This window comes from Corvus cornix, chromosome 8 (genome assembly GCF_000738735.6).
Source record: "Corvus cornix cornix isolate S_Up_H32 chromosome 8, ASM73873v5, whole genome shotgun sequence".
NCBI classification, from domain to species: Eukaryota; Metazoa; Chordata; class Aves; order Passeriformes; family Corvidae; genus Corvus; species Corvus cornix.
Window position 1 is genome coordinate 8,517,134 of NC_046338.1, and position 27,410 is coordinate 8,544,543.

General features: G+C 43.3%; 2 protein-coding genes across 2 annotated transcripts; both read left to right on the plus strand.

Moving 5' to 3' along the window:
* Nucleotides 1-532: 532 nt before the first annotated feature.
* EFCAB14 (EF-hand calcium binding domain 14) lies at nucleotides 533-16,806 on the plus strand. Its single transcript, XM_039556170.1, has 11 exons — nucleotides 533-794; nucleotides 1,724-1,872; nucleotides 4,923-5,068; nucleotides 6,659-6,757; nucleotides 8,529-8,639; nucleotides 9,459-9,539; nucleotides 10,390-10,581; nucleotides 11,239-11,319; nucleotides 12,157-12,268; nucleotides 13,082-13,213; nucleotides 14,049-16,806. The coding sequence occupies exons 1-11, from the start codon at nucleotides 619-621 to the stop codon at nucleotides 14,222-14,224; spliced, it is 1,455 nt and encodes a 484-aa protein (XP_039412104.1). The 5' UTR covers nucleotides 533-618; the 3' UTR covers nucleotides 14,225-16,806.
* Nucleotides 16,807-17,059: 253 nt separating this feature from the next.
* ATPAF1 (ATP synthase mitochondrial F1 complex assembly factor 1) lies at nucleotides 17,060-26,957 on the plus strand. The gene is made up of 9 exons (XM_039555895.1): nucleotides 17,060-17,299; nucleotides 18,283-18,391; nucleotides 18,935-18,985; nucleotides 19,690-19,752; nucleotides 20,384-20,434; nucleotides 22,231-22,278; nucleotides 23,180-23,275; nucleotides 23,866-23,973; nucleotides 24,876-26,957. Exons 1-9 carry the CDS (start codon nucleotides 17,091-17,093, stop codon nucleotides 25,068-25,070), a joined length of 930 nt encoding a protein of 309 aa, XP_039411829.1. The 5' UTR covers nucleotides 17,060-17,090; the 3' UTR covers nucleotides 25,071-26,957.
* Nucleotides 26,958-27,410: the final 453 nt, after the last annotated feature.

Genomic DNA, 27,410 nt, shown 5'->3' on the forward strand with positions numbered 1-27,410 from the left:
GGGGAATCCCGCACCGCGCCGGCTGGCGATGCCGGGTGTCAGCCGAGGGCCGGCTACCGTGGCAGCTTTGGCACGGCTTTGGCACGGCTTGGTGGCAGGCAGACGGCAGGCAGCTGCCGGGCCACACTGCTTCCTTGTCACCGCTATGTCTGCCAGCAGCAGCCCCCTCCGAGCCTGGAGGGCGAGCGGACAGAGCGGGTCCGCGGCGGGCGGCACCAACCAGGCCATGCATGCCCCGCCGCGCCGCGCCTCACCGCCCCTTTCCCCGCCCGTCCCACCCGCCGGGGGCGGGACTCGAACCCGCGGCCCTGCCCGCTCTCGGCGGCCCGCGCGGGGCGGTCCCGCGGCGGCCAGTGGGAGCGCGGCTTGCTGGCAGGCGGGCGCGGCGCGGCCGGAGCGGCCATGGCGCGGGCGGGGCGGGCGGCGGCCGTGGGGCCGGGCGAGCCGCCGCGGGGCCGGCGGGGGAGCAGCAGCCGCGGCCCCGCGGAGCGCCTGTAGCCGCCGCCGGGCCGCAGGCTGGCGAGCCGGGGCGCGCTGGCGGCGGCGGCGGCGGCCGAGGAGAAGGAGGAGGAGGCAGGCGGGAGCCAGCCGCCGGCCGCGCCGCCGCCCCACAAGAGGATGAAGAAGCGGAAGGAGCTGAACGCCCTCATCGGCCTGGCCGCCGACGGCCGCAGGAAGAAGCCCGCCAAGAAGGGCTCGGGCCACCGGCTGCTGCGCACCGAGCCGCCCGCCTCCGATTCCGAGTCCAGCTCCGACGAGGACGAGTTCGCAGGGGCGCGGGGCCGCTGCGGAAAGTGAGTCCCAGGCACTGCGCGGGGCCCCTGCTCGGACAGGTCCTGCCCCGGCTCCGCGGCGGGGCTGCGCTGCCTTCAGCGGGTCGGGTTCGCGGCTGGGGGGCTAAAGGGGGTGTGCGAGGCTGGGGACTGCCAGGGGACACTCGGAGCTGCACTGAGCGTGTCCGACCCCGTAGGTTGCCTGTCTGGGGATAGAAGTATCATCGAGTGACAGAATAGCTTGGGTTGGAAGGGACCGTAAAGATCATTAGTTCCAACCCCCAGCCATGGCCAGGGACGGCTCCTACTGGACCATCCCCTGGCTTTTGTCTTTTTCTCCTGTTTTGTGTTCACCGCAGCGCAAGTCCTTGTGGACTAAACTCGGGGGCAAGCTCCTGGGGATGCTGAGCGCAGTTACCAGTGTGTGTGCTCAGCGTGGCACAGTCCTGCGAGCTGGCGCAGTGCTGGCTTTCTCGGGGACGTGGTGTGCTTTTGCCAGTAAATAAGCTTTTCAGTTAAGTAACAGCATTAATAATGGGCCTCTGTGCATACCTGAAAGGAGGCATGTCTCAGGGAACCTTGGGCTTTCACAATTTAGAACGCTCTAGAAGTACTTGTTGTAACATTGTGGTAATACCTTGTCTTAAAGCATGTTTTCCAAGCTATCAAGCAGATATGCCTGACATAAGTTTATGTCAGCAGAGCAGGATATTTTAGTAACAGAAACCTGACAGCTGCTTTTAAATATGCTGAGGATCAATCGAATAGAGAGTAACAGCCCTGACCTGACTTCATAGCCTTATTTATTCCTGAAAACACTCTTTGTTAGTCCTGTCAGCCAAAATGTGTGGTGTTACAACACTGTCCCATACTTTGCTAGAACAGCATTTAAAATAAAACTTTTCTAGGCACTGCTGTATATTCACAAGCTGTTACTTTGTTTTCTGCAGGGGAGACTACCTGCGATGCTGCAGGTTCTGTTACCCTTTATGTGCATTTGTCATTCTTGCTGCTTGCGTGGTCGCATGTGTTGGCTTAGTCTGGATGCAGGTGGCTCTCAAGGAGGATTTGGATGCAATAAAGGAGAAGTTTCGAACTAGTAAGTATGAATGTAGCTACTATTTCACATTTTCTTTGGGCAGTATGAGGAGCTCTAGTTGCTTGCCTGCTCAGTCAAAGTCTGGAAGTACTGAGCAGACAAATCACTTCTGAATTGAGGAATGCTCTGAGCCAAGAACACTGAGAGTTGGTGAATCTAAGGTGAATGTTAGATGTTCTTGCCTGCTCTCTATCTTCTGAGGAGCAGGCACACTGGACTGGGTGGGCCTGTAGTTGCTTGCATATACATTTCTAAAATTCCTGACTTTGGTCTTTAAAGTGCTCTCTTCCAAGGAAAAACCCTATTAAAAAAATTCTGATCAGCCCTGTCAAAGCAGTCTAGGGAATTCTGAAAAAAAAAGAAAAAAAAAAAGAAAAATTCTTGTCTTGAACTCTTTTAAAAACCTCTGATACTTGCTATGGAGTTACTGCAATTCGAATGTTGCTTCAGTACTATATTTTCTCTCTGTATCCTCTGAATGTTCATCTTGCTTGCATTGACCTGTTCTTGTTCAACTTTTACGTCAGGTTACGAATAGTGTAGAGTTAATATGTTTAATACTTTGAGGTGTGGAGTTAAGGTGAAGTGTTTTGCTTGTAGGGCTCAGGTTTTCTCTCTCCATGTCAAGATTGCCATGCCAAGATTTCAATATAATAACTTCTGTAGAGCTGGGGTATCACAAATGGTGATATGTGCATGTATGGTATGCTCTTGGTTCTCTGTACCTCACCTCTGGGCACAAGATGTGTTTTGGGGCCTTATGTTAGTAGTGTTTAAAATCCTATGTATATTGAAAAAGGTCAGCAAAGGTGTTTTGCTTGTGGTAAAAGAGGCATTGAGAAAGTGCATGTAGAAATTCATTGTTGTTGGTGTTTAGGTGTTCCTGTTCAGGCATGGGAGGTGGGGAGTTGTCTGCCAAGGTGGAACAGGCTGGCTGGGTGTGAGAGAATTGCTGATAGATGTGCTTTTGTATTAATTGATACTGGACTCTAAGAGTTGGCTGTAGTTGCTGTCCACCAGTTCTGGAGGATACCTTCAGTTCCAGGTGCTGCTTTGTGGCTGTGAGTGTTCCCAGCAGCTCTGCAGTGGCTGTTTCTGTGTTCTGGGTCAGCAACTGCTGCTCTTCGTGGACTGCTCCCCTTTAAGGGTGTGCTGGTGGTAAAAGTTTTGCACGAGGACAGCATTTGTTGGCTTTGGTGTAGTTAAGTTTCATCATGCCTGTTCAACACAGACCTCTTTGTTAAAGCAGCTGTTCTCCCTGAGCGCGTTCTCCCTGTCTGGCAATTACAGATGGGCTTGTTTTCTTCTTAATAGCTCTGACAGAAGAGCTGTGCATTTAATGCTTTGTCTGGTAATAAACGTGTCAGATTTCCTTGCCAACATAATAGCATGCCTAGGAGTTGGATGGCAGCCTCATAATGAGGCACAGCATTTAAATACTACAACAAAAAAAGCAGGCAGTAAGAACAACCTGGTTCCAAAAGGTAACATTTTGCCTTGGTGAAATGTGTGGGTGAACAGAGAAACAAAGGCAGGTGACCCATCTGTCATACAACAAGTTTGGAAAAGGAACCTTTCTCTGAATCTTCATCCAGACTTTTTTCCCCATAAGAACAGATGTTTGTGGCAGTATTTGTTATGTTCTGCCATCCTTTGCACGAAGTGAGTATGCTATGAGTGCTTTTTATAAACAAGACATCTTTGCATCAAGTGTGTTTGGAATAGGAGGAAGTCATGTCGTGTTTTCCCTTCAGCTGTCAGTAATGATGCTAAGAACACGTGTGGCATTTAACCTTCCTAGTGCTGCAAAAAACTCTTCAAGCAGAGTCTCACTGTACACAGTGAGGGGGGCAAAACAGAAAATAATTTGTCTGTGAGAGCCTATGAAAATGAGATTTAGTGTGAACTGCTTGTGTGAAATGCACTATTAGCTCTCAGTCTGTTTTGGCTAAAACACACCTTTCAAGGTCTTACCCCAAAGTGTTGTTTGTACCTTGAGTGAAGCAGTGCAGATTACTTTGCACCTAAAAAGTTCTTTTAGCACTTGCTTCAAGAGAAGTGAGGTGGGTTTTTGAAAATGCACAGCTTTCCAGTTTTGTGTGTTTAGGTATCCACTCCACAGGCTTCTCCTTTTGACTGGAGTGGTCACACATGGAAATTTGTTCTGCTAGCTACAATACACAGAGGTCCCACTGCTCTTGGCAGTCTTGTCTGAACGATGGCTGTTTGTTGTGGAGCTTTCCAGTGATGCCTTACAGGTTGGAGGTGCAGATTTTGGAGAACTCTGTCATCTCCATCTCAAAACCTTTGCTTATTTGTTTCTCAGACCTAGGGATTTAGGATTGCCTCACAGCACAGCTAAACAGCTTAGTCACTGCAGATCTGGAAGAGCTGCATTTCTGAGGCTCGCTGGAATTGCTTTGAGCTGCACGTTTCCCCCTTCTAGTATTAATGGTAGTAATAACTGACTTTATTTCCAAGGACCTTGTTTATTGATTTGTTTACCAACAGGCATTAATGTATAAGCTTATACATTATTTTTTCAGTTGTCTTTCTGTCACGCAGAGCAACTAATTACATTAATCTCCCTGGAATTCGCTTCATTGTCAGCAGCCCCTCTGCAGGCTTGAAAAGGGCACTGAGGTTCATTTCACCTGCCTCCTTTGCCCTGGGACTGTTGGCAATTCTTATTCACAGGCCCATTACTATTTCATGTTCCCCTGTGGAGGTAATGCAAAATAACTGCACTAAATAAAGACCTACTGAGGATGCCAGAATGACAGGACTATGCAAAGTGTTAAATTTAGTACAGTCTCTCTGGGTTCTCTCTGCAGATATTGGTACTCTTAAAACAAAAAAGAGCTGTCATTCTGAGCAAACACTGAATCCAGAATTGGCAATAAACCTGTATGAAGAAACTGTTATTGCCTTCTTTCACTGCTGTAGATGTTGCTGTTTGTAATTTGTTTTCTGCCTTTCACTGTTGTTTACTTGAATTTTTGTTTTGGTTTGACTTTTAAACATATTTAATTATTTTTTCATTCTTTTAGTGGAATCTAATCAAAAAACATCATTCCAAGAAATTCCTAAACTGAATGAAGATTTGGTGCAGAACCAAAAGCAGCTAGAACAAATTGAGACTGGAGAACTGGGGCTGAGTAAAATTTGGATAAATATCACAGAGATCAATAAACAGGTGAGAGGGGATCAGTCCTTGGTTTTGAAAAGTAATAAAATATTCCATTCAATTTTTTTAATGGAAATTAATTTTATCTAAGGACTTCTGTGACCGTATACGTCGCTCTTATTTTTAAAGTTAAAATAGAATATAAACCTCACTTTAAACAAGCAAAACCCAGCTTGAGCATCCAGCTGGGCTGGAGATTGATGACAAGAGGAGAAATTGCATAACTGGTGGAAAGAGTTCAGGCAGAATTTAAAAGAACCCAAGGACTGTGCAGTTCTTAATTTTCCTGCCAAATAGTTGCGATGTTTATGATGAGAGATTTGACATTTCAAATTTCTGGGAGTGTTTTGTAAGTGTGGAAAAGAGTTACCTGACTCAGAGCAAGCTCCTGTTGCTGCAAACAAAGGCCGGATGTCCTGTGAATATAAAACCTGCTAACACACACTCGGCCTCTGAGCTGGTGTAAATCTTGGCACTGTTGATGGGGCCAGAACTAAACCACTTACCAGAGAGCTCTTTGCTCAGCTGCTCTATTAAAACACACTTCAAGTGAAGCATCCAGCAAGGCTTTTACTGAAATTTCTGCCCTGGAGGGTAAAAGTTCAGAGCTGCTCACAGTGAATGGTATTGAGAGGTGTGTGGGGGGAACTCTGCTTGACACAGGTGCTCTGGTTTAATTTGTTAAGAGTACTGAGGTGCCTGCTCAGATTGATTTTTCTTCAGTCCCATGTGGTGGTTAAGTGCTTACTGGGGCACACCTAAGAGTTTGATTTGCTTTCTTTAGCATCTCACTATTTTAGCCAGTTATTTAGGCTCTTCATGAGACTTCTAAAATGCTCTTATCTGCACCTGGGTGTTAAAGATACTTGCACATGGTTCTTGCAGGCCCTCAAGTTACCTCAGGATCTGGTTACAGTCTGAGCCAGATCTTCTGGGGATCAAAATTTTCTCTGTTTTTTTATCCATGAATTGTTGGGATGTGCTGCTGGGAATAATCTCAGCCAGTGTTCACAGCTGTGGAGCTAGGGAGTCTGCATGCCAGCTGATCAGCATTGACCTAATGTAAAATGAGGATCTTTTCCTCAAGTTGCGAAGCAACTTTGTTTTTTAACCAGAAGAAAGTGAATTTTAGTCTCTGTTCCAGTTGTGTAGTAGAGGGTTGGAGTGGTAGGTGCAACTTCTTTCCCCATCACTCAGCTGGAGAGGTTGCATGGCTTTGCTGGGTTTTGCCAGGTGGGTTTCATTGCTAAATACAAGTGGGTGATGGTTTCCTCCATGTGAGGACTTCTTGCACAATTTTTTAAGTCTTTCTTGGGCAACAGCCTCTCTCTGAGGATGAATGTAAAACTGGCAGAGGGTACCTTCTTGAAAAGAAGGGTCTTCTATGGCTCTCATTTAAAAAAAATAAATAAAAACCTGCTCTTTTGCAAGAGACAGAATATTTTTAATGCAGCCTACACAGGACTTCTTACCTAGTGACAGGGGTGTGTACATGTATAATTTTGTATTGCCTTATGTTTTAATATTACACATCAGTATTGGGGAAGGTCAGAATCAGGATTATGTCACCTAATTCTAAGTGTTCTTTTTTGGTTTTAGATATCACTATTGACCTCAACAGTAAATCATCTCAAAAACAATATAAAATCTGCTGCTGACCTGATTTCTCTTCCCCTCACAGTAGAGAAACTTCAGAAGGTGAGTACTGTAAATGTGGCTATCACTAAATGTGTTCTGTGTGTTAAGCTGCAGCTGGGCTCTTGCAGACAGCAGTGACAATGGGAGCTGCCTGAGTTGCAAGGAATATTTGCTTCTCTTGTCTTTAAAATTTGACTTTATTCATTGTATGGTCCTGTGATAATGTGTGGCAGGTAAAAAATTTAAAGGCCTTTGTTTATCCCTTTTGGAGATGTATTTGTTTGTATTATACTGTCCCATGTGTACCCTGGAGCTGATCTTTCTGGTTACTTTCCTTCAAATTGCTAATCTTAATATAATGTAAGATACTTGGAAAAAGTCTGTCTGCAGTTTTATAACTGCATGCAAATAGGTGGTTTGTTTAGCTTTTTTAATTGGAAAAGGAAATGCATTGCTTTCTGTTAATACAATATCTTACTGTGTGCCTTAGCTGAGCATCTTTTACCAAAGAACTGTCCCATTTATTTTGGTAAAAAGAATGGCTTGTTGAGACTTGCAGAGCTCTTCCACGGCAGTTCTGTTTATTTAGCAATAAACATTTATATTGGGCTAACACCTAATGTTAGCAATAAACATTTATTGGGCTAACACCTAATGTTAGTCCAGTCTTTGTGGCATTATGGGTTTCCACATCTCATTTCCTATCCCTACAAAATTAATGTGTAATCAACAAGCTAGTGATATGCAAAGCAATGAGTGGTTTGGCTGATGGGGCTGCCAGGATTTATTTTTCTGGGAGGAGTACAAAGCTGTTTCCTAAGCTCCTTATTTGCTGCTGCAAGCAGGCTGGATTTTCAGAGTGTCCTGTCGGAAGCAGTCTTAAGGCATGTTGTTTATCAGGAGTAGTGTGGCAGCAGGACCAGGGCAGTGATTGTCCCCCTGTACTGGGCACTGGTGAGGCCACACCTCAAATCCTGTGTCCGGTTCTGGGCCCCTCAATTCAGGAAGGACACTGAGGTGCTGGAGCGTGTCCAGAGACAGGCAGTGGAGCTGGGGAAGGGTCTGGAGCACAAGTCTGATGAGGAGCAGCTGGGAGCGTTTATTAGATTGGAGAAAAGGAGGTTCAGGGGGGACCTTATCTCTCTCTACAACTCCCTGAAAGGAGGTTGGATCCAGGTGGGGAGTCAGGCTGTTCTCTCAAGTGGCAAGTGATAGGACAACAGGAAATGACCTAAAGCTGTGCCAGTGGAGGTTTAGATGGGATAATAGGAAAAATTTCTTCACTGAAGGGGTTTTCAGAGAATGGAGCAAGCTGTACAGGGAGGTGCTGGAGTTGCTGTCACTGGAGGTATTTAAAGGATGTGGATAGGAGCTTGGGGACATGGATTAAGGGTGGACTTGGCAGTGCTGAGTTAACAGCTGGACTCAGTGTTAGAGGTCCTTGCCAACCTAAGTGATCCTATGACAAGGCTGCATTTCTTATGTAGGATTTGGTTTTCTTGAGCCTTTTTCCTTGTAGGTACCATTCCTGAAAATACAGATGCCTGCTGGTGTTAAATCCTGAAGGATTACTGAGGGAGTTCCTCTCAGACTGGTTCATACTGGTGAAGGGTGCTGAAGGTGTCCTGAGGTCCTCCAGGGCAGAGGTTGCTTTGGGTATAATTTGCAGTTTAGAGTGCAAAGAAAGTTCCAAATTCTTCAAACTCCTGTGCATATTTTTGTGGCAGCCTGCCTGCAGTTTCACTAACAAAACATTGTGTTCAGCTGATTGGTACTTTGAGACAGTGCAGTTGAAGGAAGGCTGAGATTTCTGTCATCTTTTTTATTGCAGACTGTAGCCAACATAGGTAGCACCCTTACCAGTGTGGCTCATGATGTTGAAAATATACAGACTGCTATTGAGGAATACAAGAAATCCATAGAAATACTCCAGAATGATGTGGTAAGAAAAATGCTTTAACACTGCCTAATATGAAGCAAGTTAAAGAAATGCTTGGAGTTGTGCCTTTTGCCTTTGAAATACTTTTGAGGTTTCTGTAGGTTGATGCATTAATTAGTTAATCTTCTAATCCCTGTGTGACATCTCCTATATGGTACCAAGTTTGTATTTCTCCGGAGCCAGAATTGTTCCTTTCTACTCTTCTTATCCTGCATATTTTTGCTTCCTACTCCACAGATATGGGGGCTTGAGAGATGCTTCTGTGTGATGCAGGGTACTGCTTATGGTAGCTGTCTGCACTGTTTTAGGTTTGGGGATGTGAGAAAATTGAGATAGTTTGTTGGTTGAATTAAGAATCCATATCAGGATGAAATTACTGACTGTCTTTACCAGACACTACTCACTGTATTTATCCTGACCTCTCACTTGGGGTTGACAAACTGAGCTGGTAATTACAGTTTTTCAGCTAAACTGCAATTCAAGAATTCTTGCAGATAAAATCTAAATTAGACACGTAATAAGGCTTGATTCGGTCAGTGGGTGCTCTGAAAACATTGCAGATATGGCAGTGTGTATGGTAGCAGTGAAATGTGTATCATAACACTTCGTTAAATGGAGAATAGTTAATTAGGAGGGTTTAATGAAAATAAATTTGGACCTTATGTGTTTGAAAGAGAAAACTATTAGCCTAGTTAAAATACTGCATGCACAGCAGCCCTGAGTGACTGTAATTGTAGCAAAACATCCTTAGCTCCAGTCTGCCACTTAATAAGCACTTATTCACAGGGATTTTCTAACACAATTTTCTACTTCTTTTCTTAGAAGGCATTAAAACAGCTGCCTTCACTTCCCTCCACTGTTGTGCCAAGGACTGAGGGAAATGAGACAGAATACTGCAAAAAGGTATTTTTCTTCCTTGCATAAGGGATTTTGGTACAAGTGTCATGGATATGTAACTTACCCATGTATTTTGCAGTACTGTAGTGTGCAAAAAGTATGGTTTTTATCAATACAATGCAGATAGCACACTTTAAAGCAAATCATAAGGGTATTTTGCTGTAGTTGGTTCCTGTGTATGTGCAAACAGGAGAATGCCCTGTTCAGAGAGTGGATTTTTTTTGTGTTCTGACGGGGTGAGGAGTAAAAAGAGTGAAACCAATATCTGACAAATTATAGGTGTGCTTTACTAAAGTAAATGAAAATAAGTTAAAAGCTTTTAATGGAGTGGATTTTATAGCAGGTACGTGCTAATCTGAGCAAACTTGGGAGTGGCCTGTACTGAGTCACCCTCAATGTAATGAGGTGTGGAAAGCAGTAATTCAGCAACAACAAAAAAAAGGTTAATGTGTAGGTGTTTAGCTGAATGGGTTGGAACAGAACGACTGCACTTAACTTACATCTAATACAGTCAATATCTTCCTCAAAAATGAATCCTGTATATAAATATGCCCAGTACATGCTTTCTTGGGGAAAATCATTGTTGTGCTTACAAAGCTTGACCTGGAAAATGAGATGAATAGGCTTTCTGTGTTCACTGGCACGGCTGAAGTGATTACATTAGCAACAAAGAGGTTAGCCCTGGGGAAGAATCTCAGTTTCAAACGTTTAGAAACTTGGAATAACTTTCTGGAACCTTCCAGCTGGATGTTTTCAGTGGTGTCAGTGGAGAGTTAAACTGGGTCAGTTATGTTGTTAATAGCAGGAGTTGCTGCACAGGTTGGGTAAACTGACACCTGCTGTGTCCATATTTCAGGAAAGCCAGGCACTGCATGCAGCTTTGGAACAGCTAAATAATACTGTAGTGGTGTACCAAAAGTTGAATGACATCAAACTTCTAAATGTGGATTCAGCCCTTGGCAACCTCAGCCGGAAAGTGACGCTGTTGGAAAACTCCCCCCTTGTTATGAAAAATCTGGACAAAAGAGAGAACTCGTCTACCATCGTGGTAAGAGGTGGCTCAGGGTGTCTACTCAGGCTGCTACTTCCCTTGCACTGCAGATACAGCTTTTCAGACCTAACTAAAGAAAATATCAGAGTGAAACTTGAGATACTTAGGAGTTCATTATAAAAGGCTGGAATTTGTTTCTGAACAGATTAAGAGTGTCTCAGAAGCAGAATTTTATTTATTTTCTGCAATATCTACAGGAAAATGTCCAAAACACTGTGACATTTAAGAGTTGGGTGGTTGCTTTCTGAGGCAGGATCACAAACTGAGCTATGTTTTAGGAATCACTCTGGCATAGATCTGTTAAGCCACCCTGAGGAGCTAAGTGGGGCTCTGCATTTGTTCAACAGTGCTTAAATTCTAAAAGAAAAACAATAATAAAAAAACCTCCTAAATAAGTTCGTAAGTTCTTCCAGTGTTTTCTGTTTGCCACACTGGGGCCAGTCTGTGAGAACATGTTCTGTATGTTTAGCAATAAAGGAACATGATGGCATTGCTGTGGTAAATTATATAACCCATTTTTATGACTTCATGTTTATTCTACAGTGTATCTGCCCTGGTCTGTCTCTGCTTCATGTCTGCCAAATTTGAAGGAAAGAAACTCTGTTGTAGAAAATAAAAAGCACATGAATAAACTCTGCTCTGTTTTTTCTGAAGGGGAATGATGCAACTACCTCTCTAAAAGTGGAAAATGAAGATCAACTAGATAGTGAAACTGAGTCAAGTAAAGATCTGAAGGTAAAGTAAGGAAATACAAATAACACTGGATTAGTAGAGCATGTAATTGTCTTTCTAAAGATGTTTTAAATGGACCTTAATTGAGCAAAGTTCTGCAAAGAGGCACTAGTGGAGTCAAGGATGTGCTGGAAGCCCCTCTCAGTGATGGTCTTTCACTGGCTGGGAGTGAGTTTAACTGAATGGCCAAATTGTGGGCTGGGGATAGGAGGGGATGCTGCTGAGTTTAGTTTCCATCTGCTGGAAAGAAGGTGGGTGAGTGAACAGGCTGCACTGTCAGTTCTGGGCTTGCATTGATGTGAACTCAACCTGTCATCTGGAATGTACCAATGAAAAGAGTAAGGGAGCTGCAGATTAAAAAATGTGGGCCTTTTACTTGAACAGAGATACAGTGGCTCCTACATGAGGGTTGCCACTACTTGCAGACAAACCTTTGAAATGGCTGAGCAGTTTAATTAATGTATAAGTGCTCACTCCAAGTGGGCTTAACTGTTTTATATTACAGTTTTTCAGTGTCTTGCTCTTTTCTGTAGGAAATACAGAAAGTAAAAATCAGATTCTTTTGAAATGGGTGTATGCAAAATAATTGCCTGGTTTTCAGGTTGAGGTACTGATTCTGTTGGTTTCCTACAGACCATGTAAATTTATTCATTACATCATCCCATAGATTCTTGTATTTGTTTGTTGTTTTTAAATCTTGTTTATAATTTTAAACTTGATCAGCCTGGATACCTCTAAGTCAGTCAAAACTGCTTACACATTTTAAATTACTACTTTTGCTGATCTTCTACATTTACTGAAGGGGTGCATTTTAAGATATTTTTTTCTGTACATATGCAGGAAACAGAAACTAGAGATACTCAGGTATCAAAACTAAAAGAGACTCTTCAACGGATGAGTGCTCTCACAGGCAAGCCAGAAAATGACAGACCCATTGAGGCATCAAAGAATGGTAAGAATGTCTTTTAACAGTAATCTGTAAACCTGGATGTTCCCTGTGTAATTCAAAGAATAACTAATTAAGGTGGATAATTCAGACTCTTCCTTAAGATTTTGATGAAGGCTTTTTAGTTAAAGCAGTAAGAAACAGGTGTTTCTAAACCAGAAAGCTGTATATGACTCCAAAAGTTGGAAGGTGACTTAAAATGTATATGGCAGGATTCCTGTGGATCAATAGCTGGTGTTTGGCATGCAGTGATTAACTGTAGAACTTTATACCCAGGAACATCTGGCTTTGCTTTTTCAAAATGTAAATGTATCATAGAGGAAGGTTCTCTGCCTCTGTGCTGACTTCGATTCTGCACTTCTGCTGAGCATCAGATTTTTAAATATTTCATTACAATAGAACTGTGCTGCTTGTTCATTCCAAGCAGGAGTTTGGAAGTTTAGACCTTGCTGTTAGGGAATGTTGATATTGATGAGGTGGAAGCAACCCAGGTGGGCAGATATAATTTGCTCAATGAAGCTTCTTCCGCACCCTCAGAAGGGGGAGCAGAAGACACTGCCAAGTCATTCTTTGTATGGGAGTTTACAAATACACACCTCCTAGTCCAGAATGGAGGATGAAAGCTGTGTGACTGTCCTTTCAATTATTGGTAAAAGGGGACAACACCACTCCCTTCTGAAATACTGCAGCATTTTTATCCCATACAGCTACTGTGATAAAAAAAATTAAAAATTAATCAGTTTTATTGGATTTTTGTTTGGTTTTGCTAGCTGTAATTCTGTGGAATTAGTAAGACTAATAGAATTTGTTCTGTAACAGTTGAAAGTAGCCAGAGTACTACAGCAAAGCCCACAGAGCTATCAAGGGTGGCTTCAAGGTCAGCTGGTGACAACACAGAGAGGAACGGGCAGCTGAGCCATCTGTCCTTACCAGGAATTTCCAGCATTGAAGGTATGTCCTTTTCAGGCTGACCTTTTCTTCTGAGTATTTCATGTAAATGTTTAGGAGAGGATAAGTATAAACATTCTGGGAGATACGAGGTCAATTTTAACAGCTTGAGGACTATGGGCTTTAAAAAAATCCCAGCAATTAAGAAAAAAACTGAAAAGGAAGAATAGCATGTAAAAGAAAAGAAACTGAGATTTAAGCAGGAGTGTGCATTGTTAGTGAATTATAATTGTTTTGAGTACCCAAAGTATTACATCGAGTGCCCCAGAGAGTGGGAGAGAAGTCAAGGGCAGAATTAACATGCTGAAGGAAAAAGAAGTAGCTATGAATGTGTATGTTCTGGGGCTTTTTTCTTTTCTGTATTTTTTTTTTTGCAAGAGAACACTGCCTGGTCAGATGAATGGTTTCTGGATCTTGCTGTTCAGTCTCTTCAGTTCCTGAAAGGGCAACTCTTTGCATCAGGAAGTGAATAGACACTTTTCCCTTTATATCATCTGTCCTGTTGGTATAGCAACTGTCATTCAGAGCTTGCTTTTGTGGGGGACAACTGCATCTGCATGCAGTTAGTGGCTGTAAAATGGGCTGTTAGCTGTGGCCAGAAATAGGGATTACTTTCTTCAGATTTAGTGTAATTTAATCCAGAAATGTTCATGCTTTTTTCTCCTAAACTGTTATTTATCAGCAGCTTGTGACAACATAGGAGGCAAACTCCTCACTCAGGAATGCCATATGTAGTTACTGGGTAGTAAGAGACAGGGCTGTAAAACTGGGAAAGCAGCTTATAGGATATTCCTGTGTACTTAAAGGAGCTGTTTCTCAATCCTTGTTCTCTTTGCAGATCTTCAGAAACTGTTCAAAAAAGCACCTGCCGATGCTGATGGAAAACTCTCATACCAAGATCTTCAAAAGCTGCTTGGCTCCACAGCCCAAGAATCCCAGAGCTTTAAGGAGTTTGACACAGATGGAGATGAGAAATACACGCTAACAGAACTGAGATTAGCACTAGGTGTATAGGGTATATGTTTAGAAATGTGATATTGGTGGATGTTACTGTAGCTAAAGGAAGCTACAGGACATGAAAAGCTATGGCTGCACTTTCCCAGTGTTTTACTGATCTTTGGAGCTAAATTACTGTACACATAGTCACCTCTTTTTTTCAGTTGCATTTATTGAAAAGAAATTTACAAACTTATATGTCGATAGGACATAATATTGGGACTTTGTTAAAATCCAGGAAATTCCCAAACTTGGAAACATTTTCCTCTCATTATTTCCTTTTCAAGGGAGTTATTGGTTATAACTTAAAATGTGTACATACTAAAATAAAACTATGGTTTTATATTTCACTGAAATTTGCCTTAAATTAGAGAGCTGCACTTTATGTAGAGCAGAAGGAAAATCTGTCTTGTGAAGATGGGCTGCTTCTGCTTGTAAATATTTGAGATAGAGTAAATTATGCATATTTAAGGAGAAGTTGTGTCAGGGGCTGTGTTGGTAGTAAGCTGTTTATAATGAGAGACTGAGCCTGGAATGCAGGGTTAAGAGCTTCAGCTAAATTTCTGGTTTTGACTAAGTATATCCATGAATAAATTTGGCCTCAGTCAGAGGAAAGCTGGAGGGGTAAGTCATGCCCATCTACAGCAGGATGTATTTTTAAAGGGAAGAGTTGAAACATGTTTTTATATCATGAGCCTACAGGAGCAATTAACTTGCCAAGTGCTTGGGTTTTCACTTCAGCGTTCTTTAGGCTTCGCTGTGTTGCATTCAGATTATATTTTGTGAGATGAGCCTGTCTATTTATTTTTTTTAAATGAACATATTGAATAGCTTTAATAGATGCTTAAGAGGTAAAAGGCTACAGTGCAGCTTGCTGAGCAGCACCTGAGCAGTTCATGCCTCAGCAGTGCTCTGATACACTCCGGGAGTGTGAGTGGGTGGGAAGGCCCAGAGGAGACTTGTGAGCTCTTTCCTGACTGTTGTGACCGTGATCCCTTCTTGGTACCTTTATTTTTTGTCTTCTTTCCAACAGAAGGATGTGAAAAGCTGTGTAGGCATGTGCAACAGCATCATCATTCTGTACTGCCACATGGTTTGTAAGTGAGGTTTCCTTACTACAGAGGAACTTAAAGATCTGTTTATAGTAGTGGATCTAAACACAGTGTATTTATTATGTTCTGGAACATAGAAAAATGACTTTTGCAGAGGGGATTCTCTCTTGCAGGCTAGATCAGGGCCAAGTTGGGTGATTTTGCTCACAAATATCACTGATCTTGTTAAGAGTTTTTTGCATGATTAGTGAGTTGCCCAGCTTGCTGAAACATCAGTTTATGAGGAAGTCAGTTCATAATTGTTGACTTTTATGTAACTTTAGACTGGATGTTTTATCATTAATTGTATTTTGGAAGTATGAATCAGCAAAGGAATGTACAAAATGGAGCCCTGTTACCCATTTCCTAGGCTTCTTTCACTGTTGCTCTTCTATCCTGTTTGGGTAATGCAGATGCCACCCAGTACCAAAATGCTTTTAATGTGACGTTTGAAAATGCCGTATTTCAAAACAACAAAACCAACCAACCTGGGCTTTAGAGAGGACAAGAAGCCAACACGTGCTTCTTGCCACTTCCCATACCCTTTTATACACTACTGTATGATTCCTTAACCAAATAAAGAAAAAAAGCAATAAAATGTAACCATTCTGATACTTTATTTGTACATACTGTATCATAGCCATATGCCAGAGTTTGCAAAATATTTTTGGAAGTTTGTTTGTATGAAATTTAACTTTACCTTAAAATTTAAAAGATTATGGTACTGCCTTGTGAATCTTTCAGTGTTTTGTTTTGTTGCAGTCTGCTTTACTTTTAGAAGGCTCTTCAGCAGCAGTAGTGAAAATGCCAGCTAGACCTGATGTGTGCTGTTCCACTGCCCGTGTCCTCTGCCTGTGCCCAGGGAGCTCAGCCCACGGCTGCTTCTTCACTTGCATGTCGAGGGCACAGTCGATGGCTAATTGCTGTGGTCACTTGTAGGATGGGCTTGTGCTGCTGTCAATTAGACAAAATCCAAGTGGTACAGTGGTCTCTTCTGTGCTGCAGGCTGGGAGCACCGGTCCCATCCCTGCGAGGTTTCTGCTACGCCACCGCTCTCCATCCCGCATGCTTCCAGAAGCCCTGACGCCAGATGTGGGCAGGGTTACTCTCCGGTGTTTGATGAAAAGCCGTGAGTGTAATAAATACACTCATCCAAATCCGTTCCCTCCCCTAACTCGTGCGGCTGCTGGTGGGGTACCAGAGGGGCGGCTGGATGCTCTGGGCAGCGAGTCCTTCAGGAAAAAGCTATGTTTGTGTGAAATCAAAAGCAATGAAGCGCTGAGAGCGAGCTGTAGCAGGAACAGAGCTATGAGCCGCCGTGTTGTGCCGTGATTCCTGGTACAGCTTTCGGGCTGTACCTGTGGGTTTGGGTGACCACTGTGTACCTCCCCCTGCGGTTACCGACCTGCGCGGGGAGCGGGGCCGTGCCCACCGCGCTTGTTCGCTCCGCGGCGCTCTATCATGTAATGCGACTTTTACGTGTCTCAATAAAAGCTCCTTTCCAGCGTGCGGCTCCGGCTGGTGCCTGGCAGGGGAGGTGGAACGGGGTGGGTCGGGGCGGGCTGAGGGGAGCGGGCGGAGCGCGGGGCGGGCTGAGGGGAGCAGGAGCCATGGCGGGGCGGGCTGAGGGGAGAGGGCGGAGCGCGGGGCGGGCTGAGGGGAGCAGGAGCCATGGCGGGGCGGGCTGAGGGGAGAGGGCGGAGCGCGGGGCGGGCCGAGGGGAGCAGGAGCCATGGTGGGGCGGGCTGAGGGGAGGGGGCGGAGCGCGGGGCGGGCTGAGGGGAGCAGGAGCCATGGCGGGGACGCTGTGCCAGGGCTGGGGCCTGGGGGCGGCCCTGCGGAGCCGCGCCGCGCTCCGGCCGCTCGGGCTGCTGGCACCGCCGGCACGGGGGGTGCTGGGGCCGGCAGCGGGAACGGGAGCGGGAGCGGGATCGGGAGGGGCGGCGCTGGAGGAGAACCCCTTCTACGGGAAGTACCGGCACAAGATCCAGGAGCTGCGGAGGTGGGCCCTGAGGGAGGCGGCGCAGGAAGGGGGTGGGTGGGCTGTGTTTTGGGAAAAGGGAGTGCTGGGGGAGCTCTTTCTTCGAGGAGGGGTGTCGTTCTGTTTTAGCTTTTCGCCCTCATGAGAAACTCGATTAGTTTAGGCCAGTTGCCCTGAAATTCACATGTGGTCGGCACCAGCTCAGTGAGGGTCGTCTCCCAACGTGGTCAGCTTGATAAGAAATAGTTTTGCGAAGATGAAATTAAAATTTTAAGTTAAGAGCATGAATCAGTATCATAGTAAACATTTTAAAAGGCCAAATGATGTTAATCACCCAGCACTGCTCTCCACCTTTGGAAACCACTGGAGCAGGCGAAGAGTGTTCCAACTTCTACTCTTTTGTTGTATTGTAAAGGAGGATTTGAATAGAAAAGGAGTAGGCAGAAGTTGGTCTTATTTTAGGTGTAAGTCCATCTGCTGGCAAGGCCACAATGGGAACAGCCCAGAGAGGAATCATGGGTTTGAATTATCCTGAAAAAGGTGGGTCACCTTACTTAGCAATAGAAGTAAATGAAGCAAAAGACTTCATAGGCGCTCACAGAGCCATGGAATGCCTTGGGTTGGAAAACACCTTCGAGATCAACTGCTTCCAACCCTCCTGCTATAGGCAGGGACAATTCCCATTGTGACAGGTTGCTCAGAGCCCCATCTAACCTGGTCTTGTTGGAATCCAGTGCCAAAAACAAATCCAAAGCCTTGGGTCGTAGGAGATATTGTGAAACAGCTTTCACAGTTTCTTAACTCTGCATTGATTTTTCCTGTTTATTGTCATAATTAAAAACTTAAGATTATTTAAAAGCAAACTGGAATGTTTTAGTTATATGAATTTATGTCCAGTTGGACAAGGAGCAGGGAGTTAGACTTGGATGTTCCTTATGGGTCCCTTCCAACTCGAGCTGTTCTGTTGTTCTGTTGTACTGTTAATAGTCCCTTTTCCAATTCAGGTCCAATCCAGATGTGTTTGAATCCCGTATGGAAAAAAGAAGTGAAGTGAAAAAGCAGCCTGTGGGACATTCCAAACAAGGAGAGTTTATCAGATGCATGGAGGAAAAGGCAAGGCCAGTTTTCTTTGTAAATCACATACATTAAAGCTATAATGTTATTTATATGGGATCAGCATAATGTTACAAACTGGAAGCATCCATATCAGTAGGAGTCCTGGAATTTCACTGTCTGATTGCTAAAAGCATTGTTCTGTATTCCTCTGTATTATTTTTTAGACTGTAAATTCCCTGCTTGAAACGTTGTTCAAGTTTAATTAGCTCCAGATTAGTTTGGCCAGAGGAGTGACACAATCCTGCATTCATCATTTTTTAGTGAATGCAAGAAAATTTTTCAATTATATTGTATCCAAAATGCATAATAGTTTCCTTTTGACTAATCCTTTCTGGCCTTGAAATTCGTAATTCACACTAATCTTATTTACTTCACCTCATCAATCACTTATTTTATTAAAAATACACTGCAGTGATCTTCAAGTATTTTGAGCTCCCACTCAGGAGTTTTTGGCAGCAGGTAGGTTAGGTGTGGCAGGGAAGGCAAATAAATGGTATTAAAGCATTAGCTGTAAAACTAAAGAAGGATGTTTTCTTGCAGGCAGAAGGCTTGGGCAACAAGACATCAAAGGGAGGATTCACAAGGGATAAGGTAAGGGAAATGAACCTAAGTGTTAGGAGGGGGCATTGTGGCAAGGCAAGGGTGTGGATTGACTGTATTGCCACAGTCAGTGCTTCAGTCAAGAACACTTTGATATAATCCTGCTGTTCCTTATGCTGCATTTCAGTGTAAGATTTTAGTTTACTGTTGGGATCATGTTCAACCTCAAAACTCCTGGCATTCTGGGTTTTTATTATCCTGTCCTTTCTCTGTGACACCCTGGAAGTTCCTTCCAGTTGGGGGATCTGTTCTGAACAATAAATGGAAAGGGTTAAGCTGCTTTTACAGCATGAAAATACATTTGCAGTGATCAGCCAGCCCAGGGACAGGGGAATTCCCTTTCACATTTTTTTATTTTGGTAAAGTCTCAGTGTAAATCTGCCAAAGAGCACACGTTTGAGGTGGCTGAAGGCAAAAGGCTGCAGCTCCTCTTGCAGCTTCAGCAGGGATCTGCACAAGTGGAGCAAAGCATGTGCTGCGTCCTGAAAGAATCTACTCTGCCTCTGTGTGAATTCACGTCTCAGTGTGTTGCTGCTGTATTTTACTTGGCAATTAAAGGGACTAATTAACACTATAAATTGAATTAAGTTCCTTTAGGTTGATTTTTTTTCTCTGTAATTGCATCTATTCATTCTGGATTCCTACATGATCACAGAACTGCCGTCATGCCAGATTCTTTATGCTTTCTCTTGCAGACACTTGATTCAATTCTTAATGTTGAGATGGTGAAAGAAAAATCAGCAGGGGAGATAACACAGGTGATGGATTTAAATTTCATAAACTTTGCTTCACATCTGTGCTTAACAGTAATCTATGTGTAAGGATGGAAATTTTACTTAGACTGAAAAATAAAACGCAACTGTGGATGTATATTTATAAAAAGCACGTTCACATGGATATCCACTGGAGAAGATAAAGTTTTCTCCATCTAGGTGAGTCCTTCTAGGAGGTACTAGGAGGTACAGGTACACTAAGGTATTGCCATCCTGCTGTGGTGAAGAAAAAGACTGTCAACACAGAGGAGCATTATGCAAAGACTTGTCTGCTGTTGAAAATGTTTTATATGTTCTTTATTAAAAAAACCATCACCACCACCACCAAAAAACCCCAACCAAAAGTCATTAGTGTGATGTAAGAAGCACTTCTGATGGTTAATAAATACTGAGCCACCTCTGAGCCCACTGCAGATTTCTTTTACCTGGTTGGAATCTGTCATTTGGCACAAGTACTCTGGAACCTTAGGAGAAGTGTGTTGCATTAGCAGGAAAGTCAGGCTTGATTGAAAAATGACTTCTCAAAGTGCTTACAAAGGTTAGTTGACATTTCAAAGCATTTAACACTACTGCTAAATGCTGAACTTTAGCTGTATCTCATCTTTGTTTTCTACAGATTTGGAATCAGTATTTTTCTGCAAAAGACACAGTTTATGCTGTTATTCCTGTAAGTAGTTCCCCTGTAGTTCTGCACTTGAAAAGCCAGCATGCAAAGCTTTCCAATGGTGATTCTGCTGCTTTTAAAATCAGTCATTAAAGGAAAATGAGGTTTCAAGAAAAAATTTATTTTCTGGGTTGAGTGATTTTACTGCCCCAAACAAAGGCTGTTGTTTCCAGAAATGCATATCCCTTTTTTTCTCACTCAGAGAAGTTTCAATAAATCAAGGGCCTTTTTCTGCACACCTGGCTGGAATTGCCAGGTTTATTTTAATACAAGCATCCAATACTCTTCACATGGCCCTAGTGTTTAGAAGCAGCATTTATATTTTTATTTACTTTTTCTCAGAGTTGCTTGTTTCTTTGCCCTCTTCCCTGCAGCACAGGCAGCTGCCTCAAGGTTAATGTGGCAGTCCTAGAGCACTTGGCTGGTAACTTGCATGTGGCTAATCACTTATGACTTACTTTCATATATTTACAGTTACTGGCAGCACTGCCTTTCGTTGAGATTGCAGGGTGTTTTCCTGAGATAAGATCATATTTCTTACTCCTGATAACTTTTCCAGATGTTAATGGTTTTTAGTTTGCATTAGGCTGAAGGAGGCTTTTTTCACTTTGGGGATTTCTCTTTATTCTTCAGGGTCATTCTGTGATTACAATCTCTTAAATCTGTCTTTCCACAACTGTGTGTTTCTTGAGTTCTTGAAACCTCATTTAGATCTGGGGTCTGATTTGTAATTGTATTTGGCCCTTTGAGCTGCAACTGAATTCAGTGGGAGGCAGTATTCTAAATGTGTGATGTGCTGTATGCTCTGAAAGTGGAAGTGTGGGATTTGAAGTCAAGCAGCTTCTTGTTTCAGTTTTCCCAACATGTGGATGTTGTGAAAATAGTTTGACTTGCATATTTACTGTAGCAGAGGGCCAGAGCCAGGGACTCCAGTTAAAAAGATGTAGGTCTTTCATTAATGGGGCTGGCACTGTGCTTTGGTGCACTGTTTTAGGAGGAGTGTTGGAAGCTTTTTAAGACTTCAATGCAAACCAGATCCCAGGCACATTAGGAAGCAGTTCATGGTGTCATCGAGGGGAAAAAAACCCTTTGTCTTTTGCCAGAAGCTTTCCATTGGCTGGAAGAAAGGCCTTGCATAATTCTCCAGTGCTCAAAAGTCCACACAAAGGAATTTCTTGTTGATGAATGGCATATGTTTTCTTTCCTGAACACCTGAGAGTAGATATTAATATAGTGCTGGGAAGCAAAAAAAAAATTAGGCAAAAGATTTGGGGAAACACGGAGAACATGTGAATGAGATTGCCAGGTTTCGTCAGGGCTGACCAAATAGGGTTGTGGTTTCAATTTAAACATAAGCAGTAAATATGTTATTGTGTGTATATATGGGCTGCACTTTTATACTGAAGAACAGATGACAATGATGTAAATCCACAATTTGGAGCCAGGGTTGTGTTGTCTCGCTCAGCTGTTGACACTACATGATGCAGTGGAGCAATTACTGAAAGAGGATGTAATGTAAGCCTCAGGCTTGGGGCCCCCACATCCAAGGAATAAAGCTCTGGATCCAGGGAGTTTGCTGTTGCATCTTAGAGACAGCCTTGTTAAATTGAGATACTGATGACTTTCAGGTAAATAAGAGCAAAATTCGGCTTTCCACACACTCATTGCCATCTGTCCCCGCAGTGGGACCTTCTCCAGACGGAAGTTGTACCCACTAAAGGTTAATGAGGTGATTGTGAACAACTCTGCATCCACGTTTGTGTTATGAAAATTGAACTTCTCTTTCTCCTTCCCCAAAGGCAGACAAGTTTGATTTGATCTGGAAGAGAGCCCAGAAATGTCCATCGGTACGTACGGCAGTGCGTGGTTGTAGAGCTGAAATGCCTCTCCTCTTCAAACCTAGCCCATAAACTTTTGATCCTCCTGTGTTCATACCCATTGTATCAGCCTGATTAGTAAAATCCAGGTGTTCAAACACTTGTCCTAGTGCTCAGATAAAGCAATGGCTATTCATATGTGTTGAACAGTTTGATCTAGATAGAAGAGATGGAGGGTTGAGAGAACAGCAGCACAGAATCTCCCAGGGAATGGAAACTTTACTGGGTTGATGGATTAGTCCTACCTACTTCACTTGCCAAGAGCAAGATCAAATGTATCTGGCTTCCTGAGCTACTTGGAGATGGGGAAGTTATTTATAGCCTGAAGTGCACTTCTGCACAGTGCACTGGCATTCAGTCAGGTATCCTGCATGATTTTCTGCTCCCATGTTGTCCTTCCCTTGGTGTGGGAGAACAAGCAAGTCTGTAGCCTCTGGAGCTGGATAGGCTGTAAATCTCTAGAGAGAAGATGCTTGCTGCCTGTTCTGGAGCAGCTGATAAAATGACAGGATTAAATGCTCTGAATGCTCCTTACCTTTTATTTGACCATTTCTGCTGTTAGTTTTCAGGGTGAGAACAAAAAAGTCAGGGTCTGAATGTTCTCCACTTTCCTTTTTATGTCTCAAAATACTGATAAAAGTATTTGCCAACGTATTTTGTAATGAAATAATAGTGATAGGCTAATTCTGCTTTATTGTGTGCTTTGAAGTCTGGTTCTTGCTGTTCTCTCACCCCTGGTGGGGCAAAGAAACCCTTTTTTCTGTTGTGGTTCTGTTACTAAAGCATTAATGCTAGAGGCCAGTGTGACACAGGCCTCATTTTGTTCTATGGAAGGGAAAATTGGTTTGGTTTTTTTATCATGTCTCTGCAGTTTCTGTATGCTTTGCCAAGGAAAGAAGGCTATGAGTTCTTCGTGGGGCAGTGGTCTGGAACAGAATTACACTTCACTTCCCTGATAAACGTTCAGGTGAGTGTTTGAGATAAAAAGTTCAAAATTGGCTTAGGATCCAGAAATAGATAATATCAGCATATTGCAGTATGTGGTATTTGCTAAATAGTTTAACCAACAGGTTGTCTAGCTTAACTTGAAAAGAATTATCATGACAAAAGCTGTTATTAATTATGGTTTAATTGTACATTAGTTACAGGTAAAATAGTAAAATTATGGGTGTTAAATGTCTTTCTAGTGTAGAAGAGAATGAGGTAGAAATTCAGTAGTCTCAAAACAGGAGCAAGAGCCAAGCTTTTTAGAATGGTTTGTGCAATCTACTTAAAATAGCAGTAGATGTTGTGAGATGAAATGTCTTTCTAAAAATCGTGGGTTCTTTTAAATGCAAAATGGTCTTTAGTCAAGGAAAAAAACCAACCTAACTCTACAAATCCCTTATTTTCTATAAATACCAAGAATAATGAACTTCTAATTAGAGCTGACCCTTAAGCCCTGGGAAGTAACTGCCTCTGTGGCAGTTAATGTTCAAATTTTGTAATCAAGCACCCAAATCGGCAGTGGAGGGAAGTTTTTTATGGGATGCTGACAGGTTTCTTTCTCTCTTTCAGACCCAAGGTGAAACTGCTCCAAGCCAGTTGGTCTTGTACCATTATCCTGATCTGCAGAAGGAGAAAGGGATAGTACTAATGACAGCAGAAATGGACTCCAAGTTCTTGGTAAGAGAAGTCTGCTCATTGGCTTCCTTCATTTTATGCTGCAACTCCTCATACAGTTTTGCATTAAAACCAAATTACAGTGAAGCCTTTCAAAGACCCTTTGCCAAAGAATGGTCTTACTGTCTTTCTTTAACCTAGTGTACTTAAGGCTAGGGAAAGCTAGAAAGGAATCATCAGTCTTTGGTGATTTCAGTTCATGCATTCTTTTTTTTTAATTTGGATATAATAGTTGATTGTTGTAAAAGAACAAAGCTTCTGTTTTTCTTACTAACAGAAGTAAATTTAAATGAAAGCTGTTGGTACCTACAAACAAGTTAAAACAGTGTTTTGAAGCTTAATCCTATTTGTCAAAGCAGGAGGCTCCAGAGTTGCGTGTTCAGTTTATGCACACCTGTGCTCTTTCCCTCTGTGTGGGCACACCATTATTGGCACATCTGTACCAGTGCCTGGACTGGTGGCACTGGGCACTGTAGTAGTGGAACAAAATGATTAAGATATCCCTCCTCTAACTGACCTCCTGACCCCTTCTGAAACAATAACTGGAGTAATTGGTAATGCTTTTCTTTTGCCCTGTTGGATCTCTGAGCAAACAATGAAACTTTGCAAGTAGGTCAGCTGTAAGAAGGAAAAAACAAGGACTTGTTGCATCTTAGAGTGGGCAGTGATCACAAAAGACACACTTGACCTCTGAGGCAGATGCACAGCAGGAGAGTTGCTAAAACACACGGTGCTGAAGTGTTTAAGTAGGTCAGGAACAAGAGAGAGGTGGTTTGTTAAGAGATTTGCTAAACTAACGTGGCTTGGACTTGAGCCATGTGGTGAGCAGGACTGTGGCCTTCCTTTTGCAGGGGGACACTGGCACAGTCCCACCCTGATGGTAACAGCTCTGTTCTCCCTCCCAGGTGGTCCATGATGCCCAGTGCTTGGCCAACCAGGTGCAGCTGTTCTATGCCACGGATCGCTCTGAGACCTACGGATTAGTGGAGACCTTCAACCACAGATCCAGTGAATTTAAATACATGTCAGTTATAGCAGAGCTGGAGCAAAGCGGGCTTGGAAGAGAACTGAGACCTGGGCAGGTTTCTGACAAGTCATAGAGCCTGGCCTGTGGTGAAAGGAGCCAGCAGCAGGCAGGGGGTCCTAGGAGGGGTGGTCCTGTGTCTTCTGTTTTACAGCTTGGATTTGGCCACAGAAAGTCTGCAGACATCCTGGGAGAGTGACAGTCAAGCCTGTCTGGCACTGATGCAAGATGAGGACGTGGGCCATTTGAACAACAGTAACTAATTGCCAACAAATGGAGCCCAGTACTTCAGTGTAACTTCATCAGAAAGAGCCATTTTCCCTGTCCTGTGACTTCCTGCTGCCTGCTGGATTGTGGAAATTGGAAATAAAGTGACAGAAGGGGAACTATGTAACGGGCTGTACTGACATCAGGACAGAGATGACAACCAGTGTTTCTTCTCAGTAAACGCATTTTGAATGCCCTCCACCATTATAATTGCATGGTTCAGTGCTTTTTAATCTGTGTGGAACTCATACAGGCTTGTCCATCAAGAGGAAAGAATAGGAGCAATGCTCTAAGACAGACACCTCTTTGTTCCTTTGTGAGGTGTCTTACACAGATATGTATTGTGGTCTGAGTTTTTCTCAGGATTAAAAATACAGAGTCACTAGTTTTGTTCTGGGAATTTTCTGCTTCTTAATTGATATATTAATTGTATCCTGTTGCTATGCTTCTGTCTTTGAGATGTTATTTTTGAGCAGTATGAACATGGTTTTATTTTTTTAGTATATTTTTAATACTGTAGAGGAATCATTGCCTGTTTTATGGGATTATTTTTTCTCAGACTGGCATCTAGTCAGCCAGCTCACAAATGGTATTTGAAGGGACAAAAAATAACTCTTGTTCCCACTTCAGGAAAGGCACTATCCATAATAAAGGAAAGATGGACTGGCACAGTGACAGAGAGAGAGAGAGAGTTACCAGCTAGCTTCTTGTTTGTCAAGTGACAGCTCATGAAAAAAATATGTTGCTGTGAACATGCAGAGCTGCTTTAATACAGCAGTGTTGGTAGGAGCCTGGCATTACAGACTACAGCAGGTTGGGGGTTTTAAACCTGCCCCCAGCTAAAGAATCCCAAAAGATTCACACTTTGAGCTTCTCTTGTGTTCATTCCCAGCAGAGGCAGGCAGCACGTCCACGGACAAGGACACACTGCAGCAGTGATGTGCAGCCTGTGGGGGTTACCAGCACTGCCACCACTGCACAGGGGGACAAGTAAACACAGGACAGCCAGGAGCTTCCAGGAGCAACACTGAAATACTTCCCATGTCTGCATCAGACCCCCAGCACTAAGTAGCTCTGGGCCACATTGCACCCTGACAGCCTGCTGGAGCTGGCAAGCATTCCCTCCTTTGCCAAAAAATGGGGGCAAGAAGTTTGTCTCTGTTGGAGGGCATGGCTGATACCAATTCTCTTCATTAACCACAAGCTGATACGGAGCTGTGATGAGTTATGAAGGTTTCTTGCACCATCTGTTTGCTGTGTAGATGCAGGACCCCATTGTTGTAATGCCCACTGTCACTCCGTACTTTCTCAGCCCATTCTTTGCACTACGTGGCCTTTGAAAGGTCCCTTCCCACCCAGCCCATTCTCTGATTTTATGATATGAACACTTCAGCTGAGCACTACGGCTACACAGTGCAGTTTTATGTTAGGGTCTATTTTATCATCAGCTCCTAGGTGTTGGGTGTGAACTCCTGTCCCTCCAGGAAATCGCAGGATGTTTCTAGAAGAGGCACATCTTTTGGGGCTTTGCTGAAAGGAGATGGTCTCGCTCTCTGGTAATGCCTTTTGGTTTCTGTTCATTAAGTGTGTTCAGAGCAGTCTGCATAGCAGGGGAATAATCAATCAGAGCAGGTGTGGATAGGGCTGTGATATTCTGAACAGCAAATCACTTTTATTAAAAAGCATTTCTACTTCTGGTTTAGTGTTCATGCTCCATTTATCATTTTTCCTTAGCTGATAGAAGAGCTGTTTTGATTAATTATTCACTTCCTGCTTTGAAGAAGTTGAAGTTGCTGCATTCATTTTTAATGTAGCTATAATGTAACATCCCTGGGAGTGAAATCCAGGGCTTCCAAATCTACACCTCAGCCTCTTTCTGAGCATAAAATACCAAATTCTCATGTATAAGGCTCTAGTGATCACTAGCTGCCATTTTGAGTGGTGTTTTTTTCAACTCATCTTGTGATTTTTCCTAAAATAAGAACTTCTCCGGGGCTTTTAAAAAGACAGAAATGGCCAATGGTGAGCCTGAAACTGGGATGAAGACCCGTAATAAAAAGGTCCAACAGAATCTCTAGGTCTGATCCTCTGCCCCAGTGAATGACCGCTGCAAGGGGGAGAAACCCAGCTGAAGAACTGGCCCTACAAA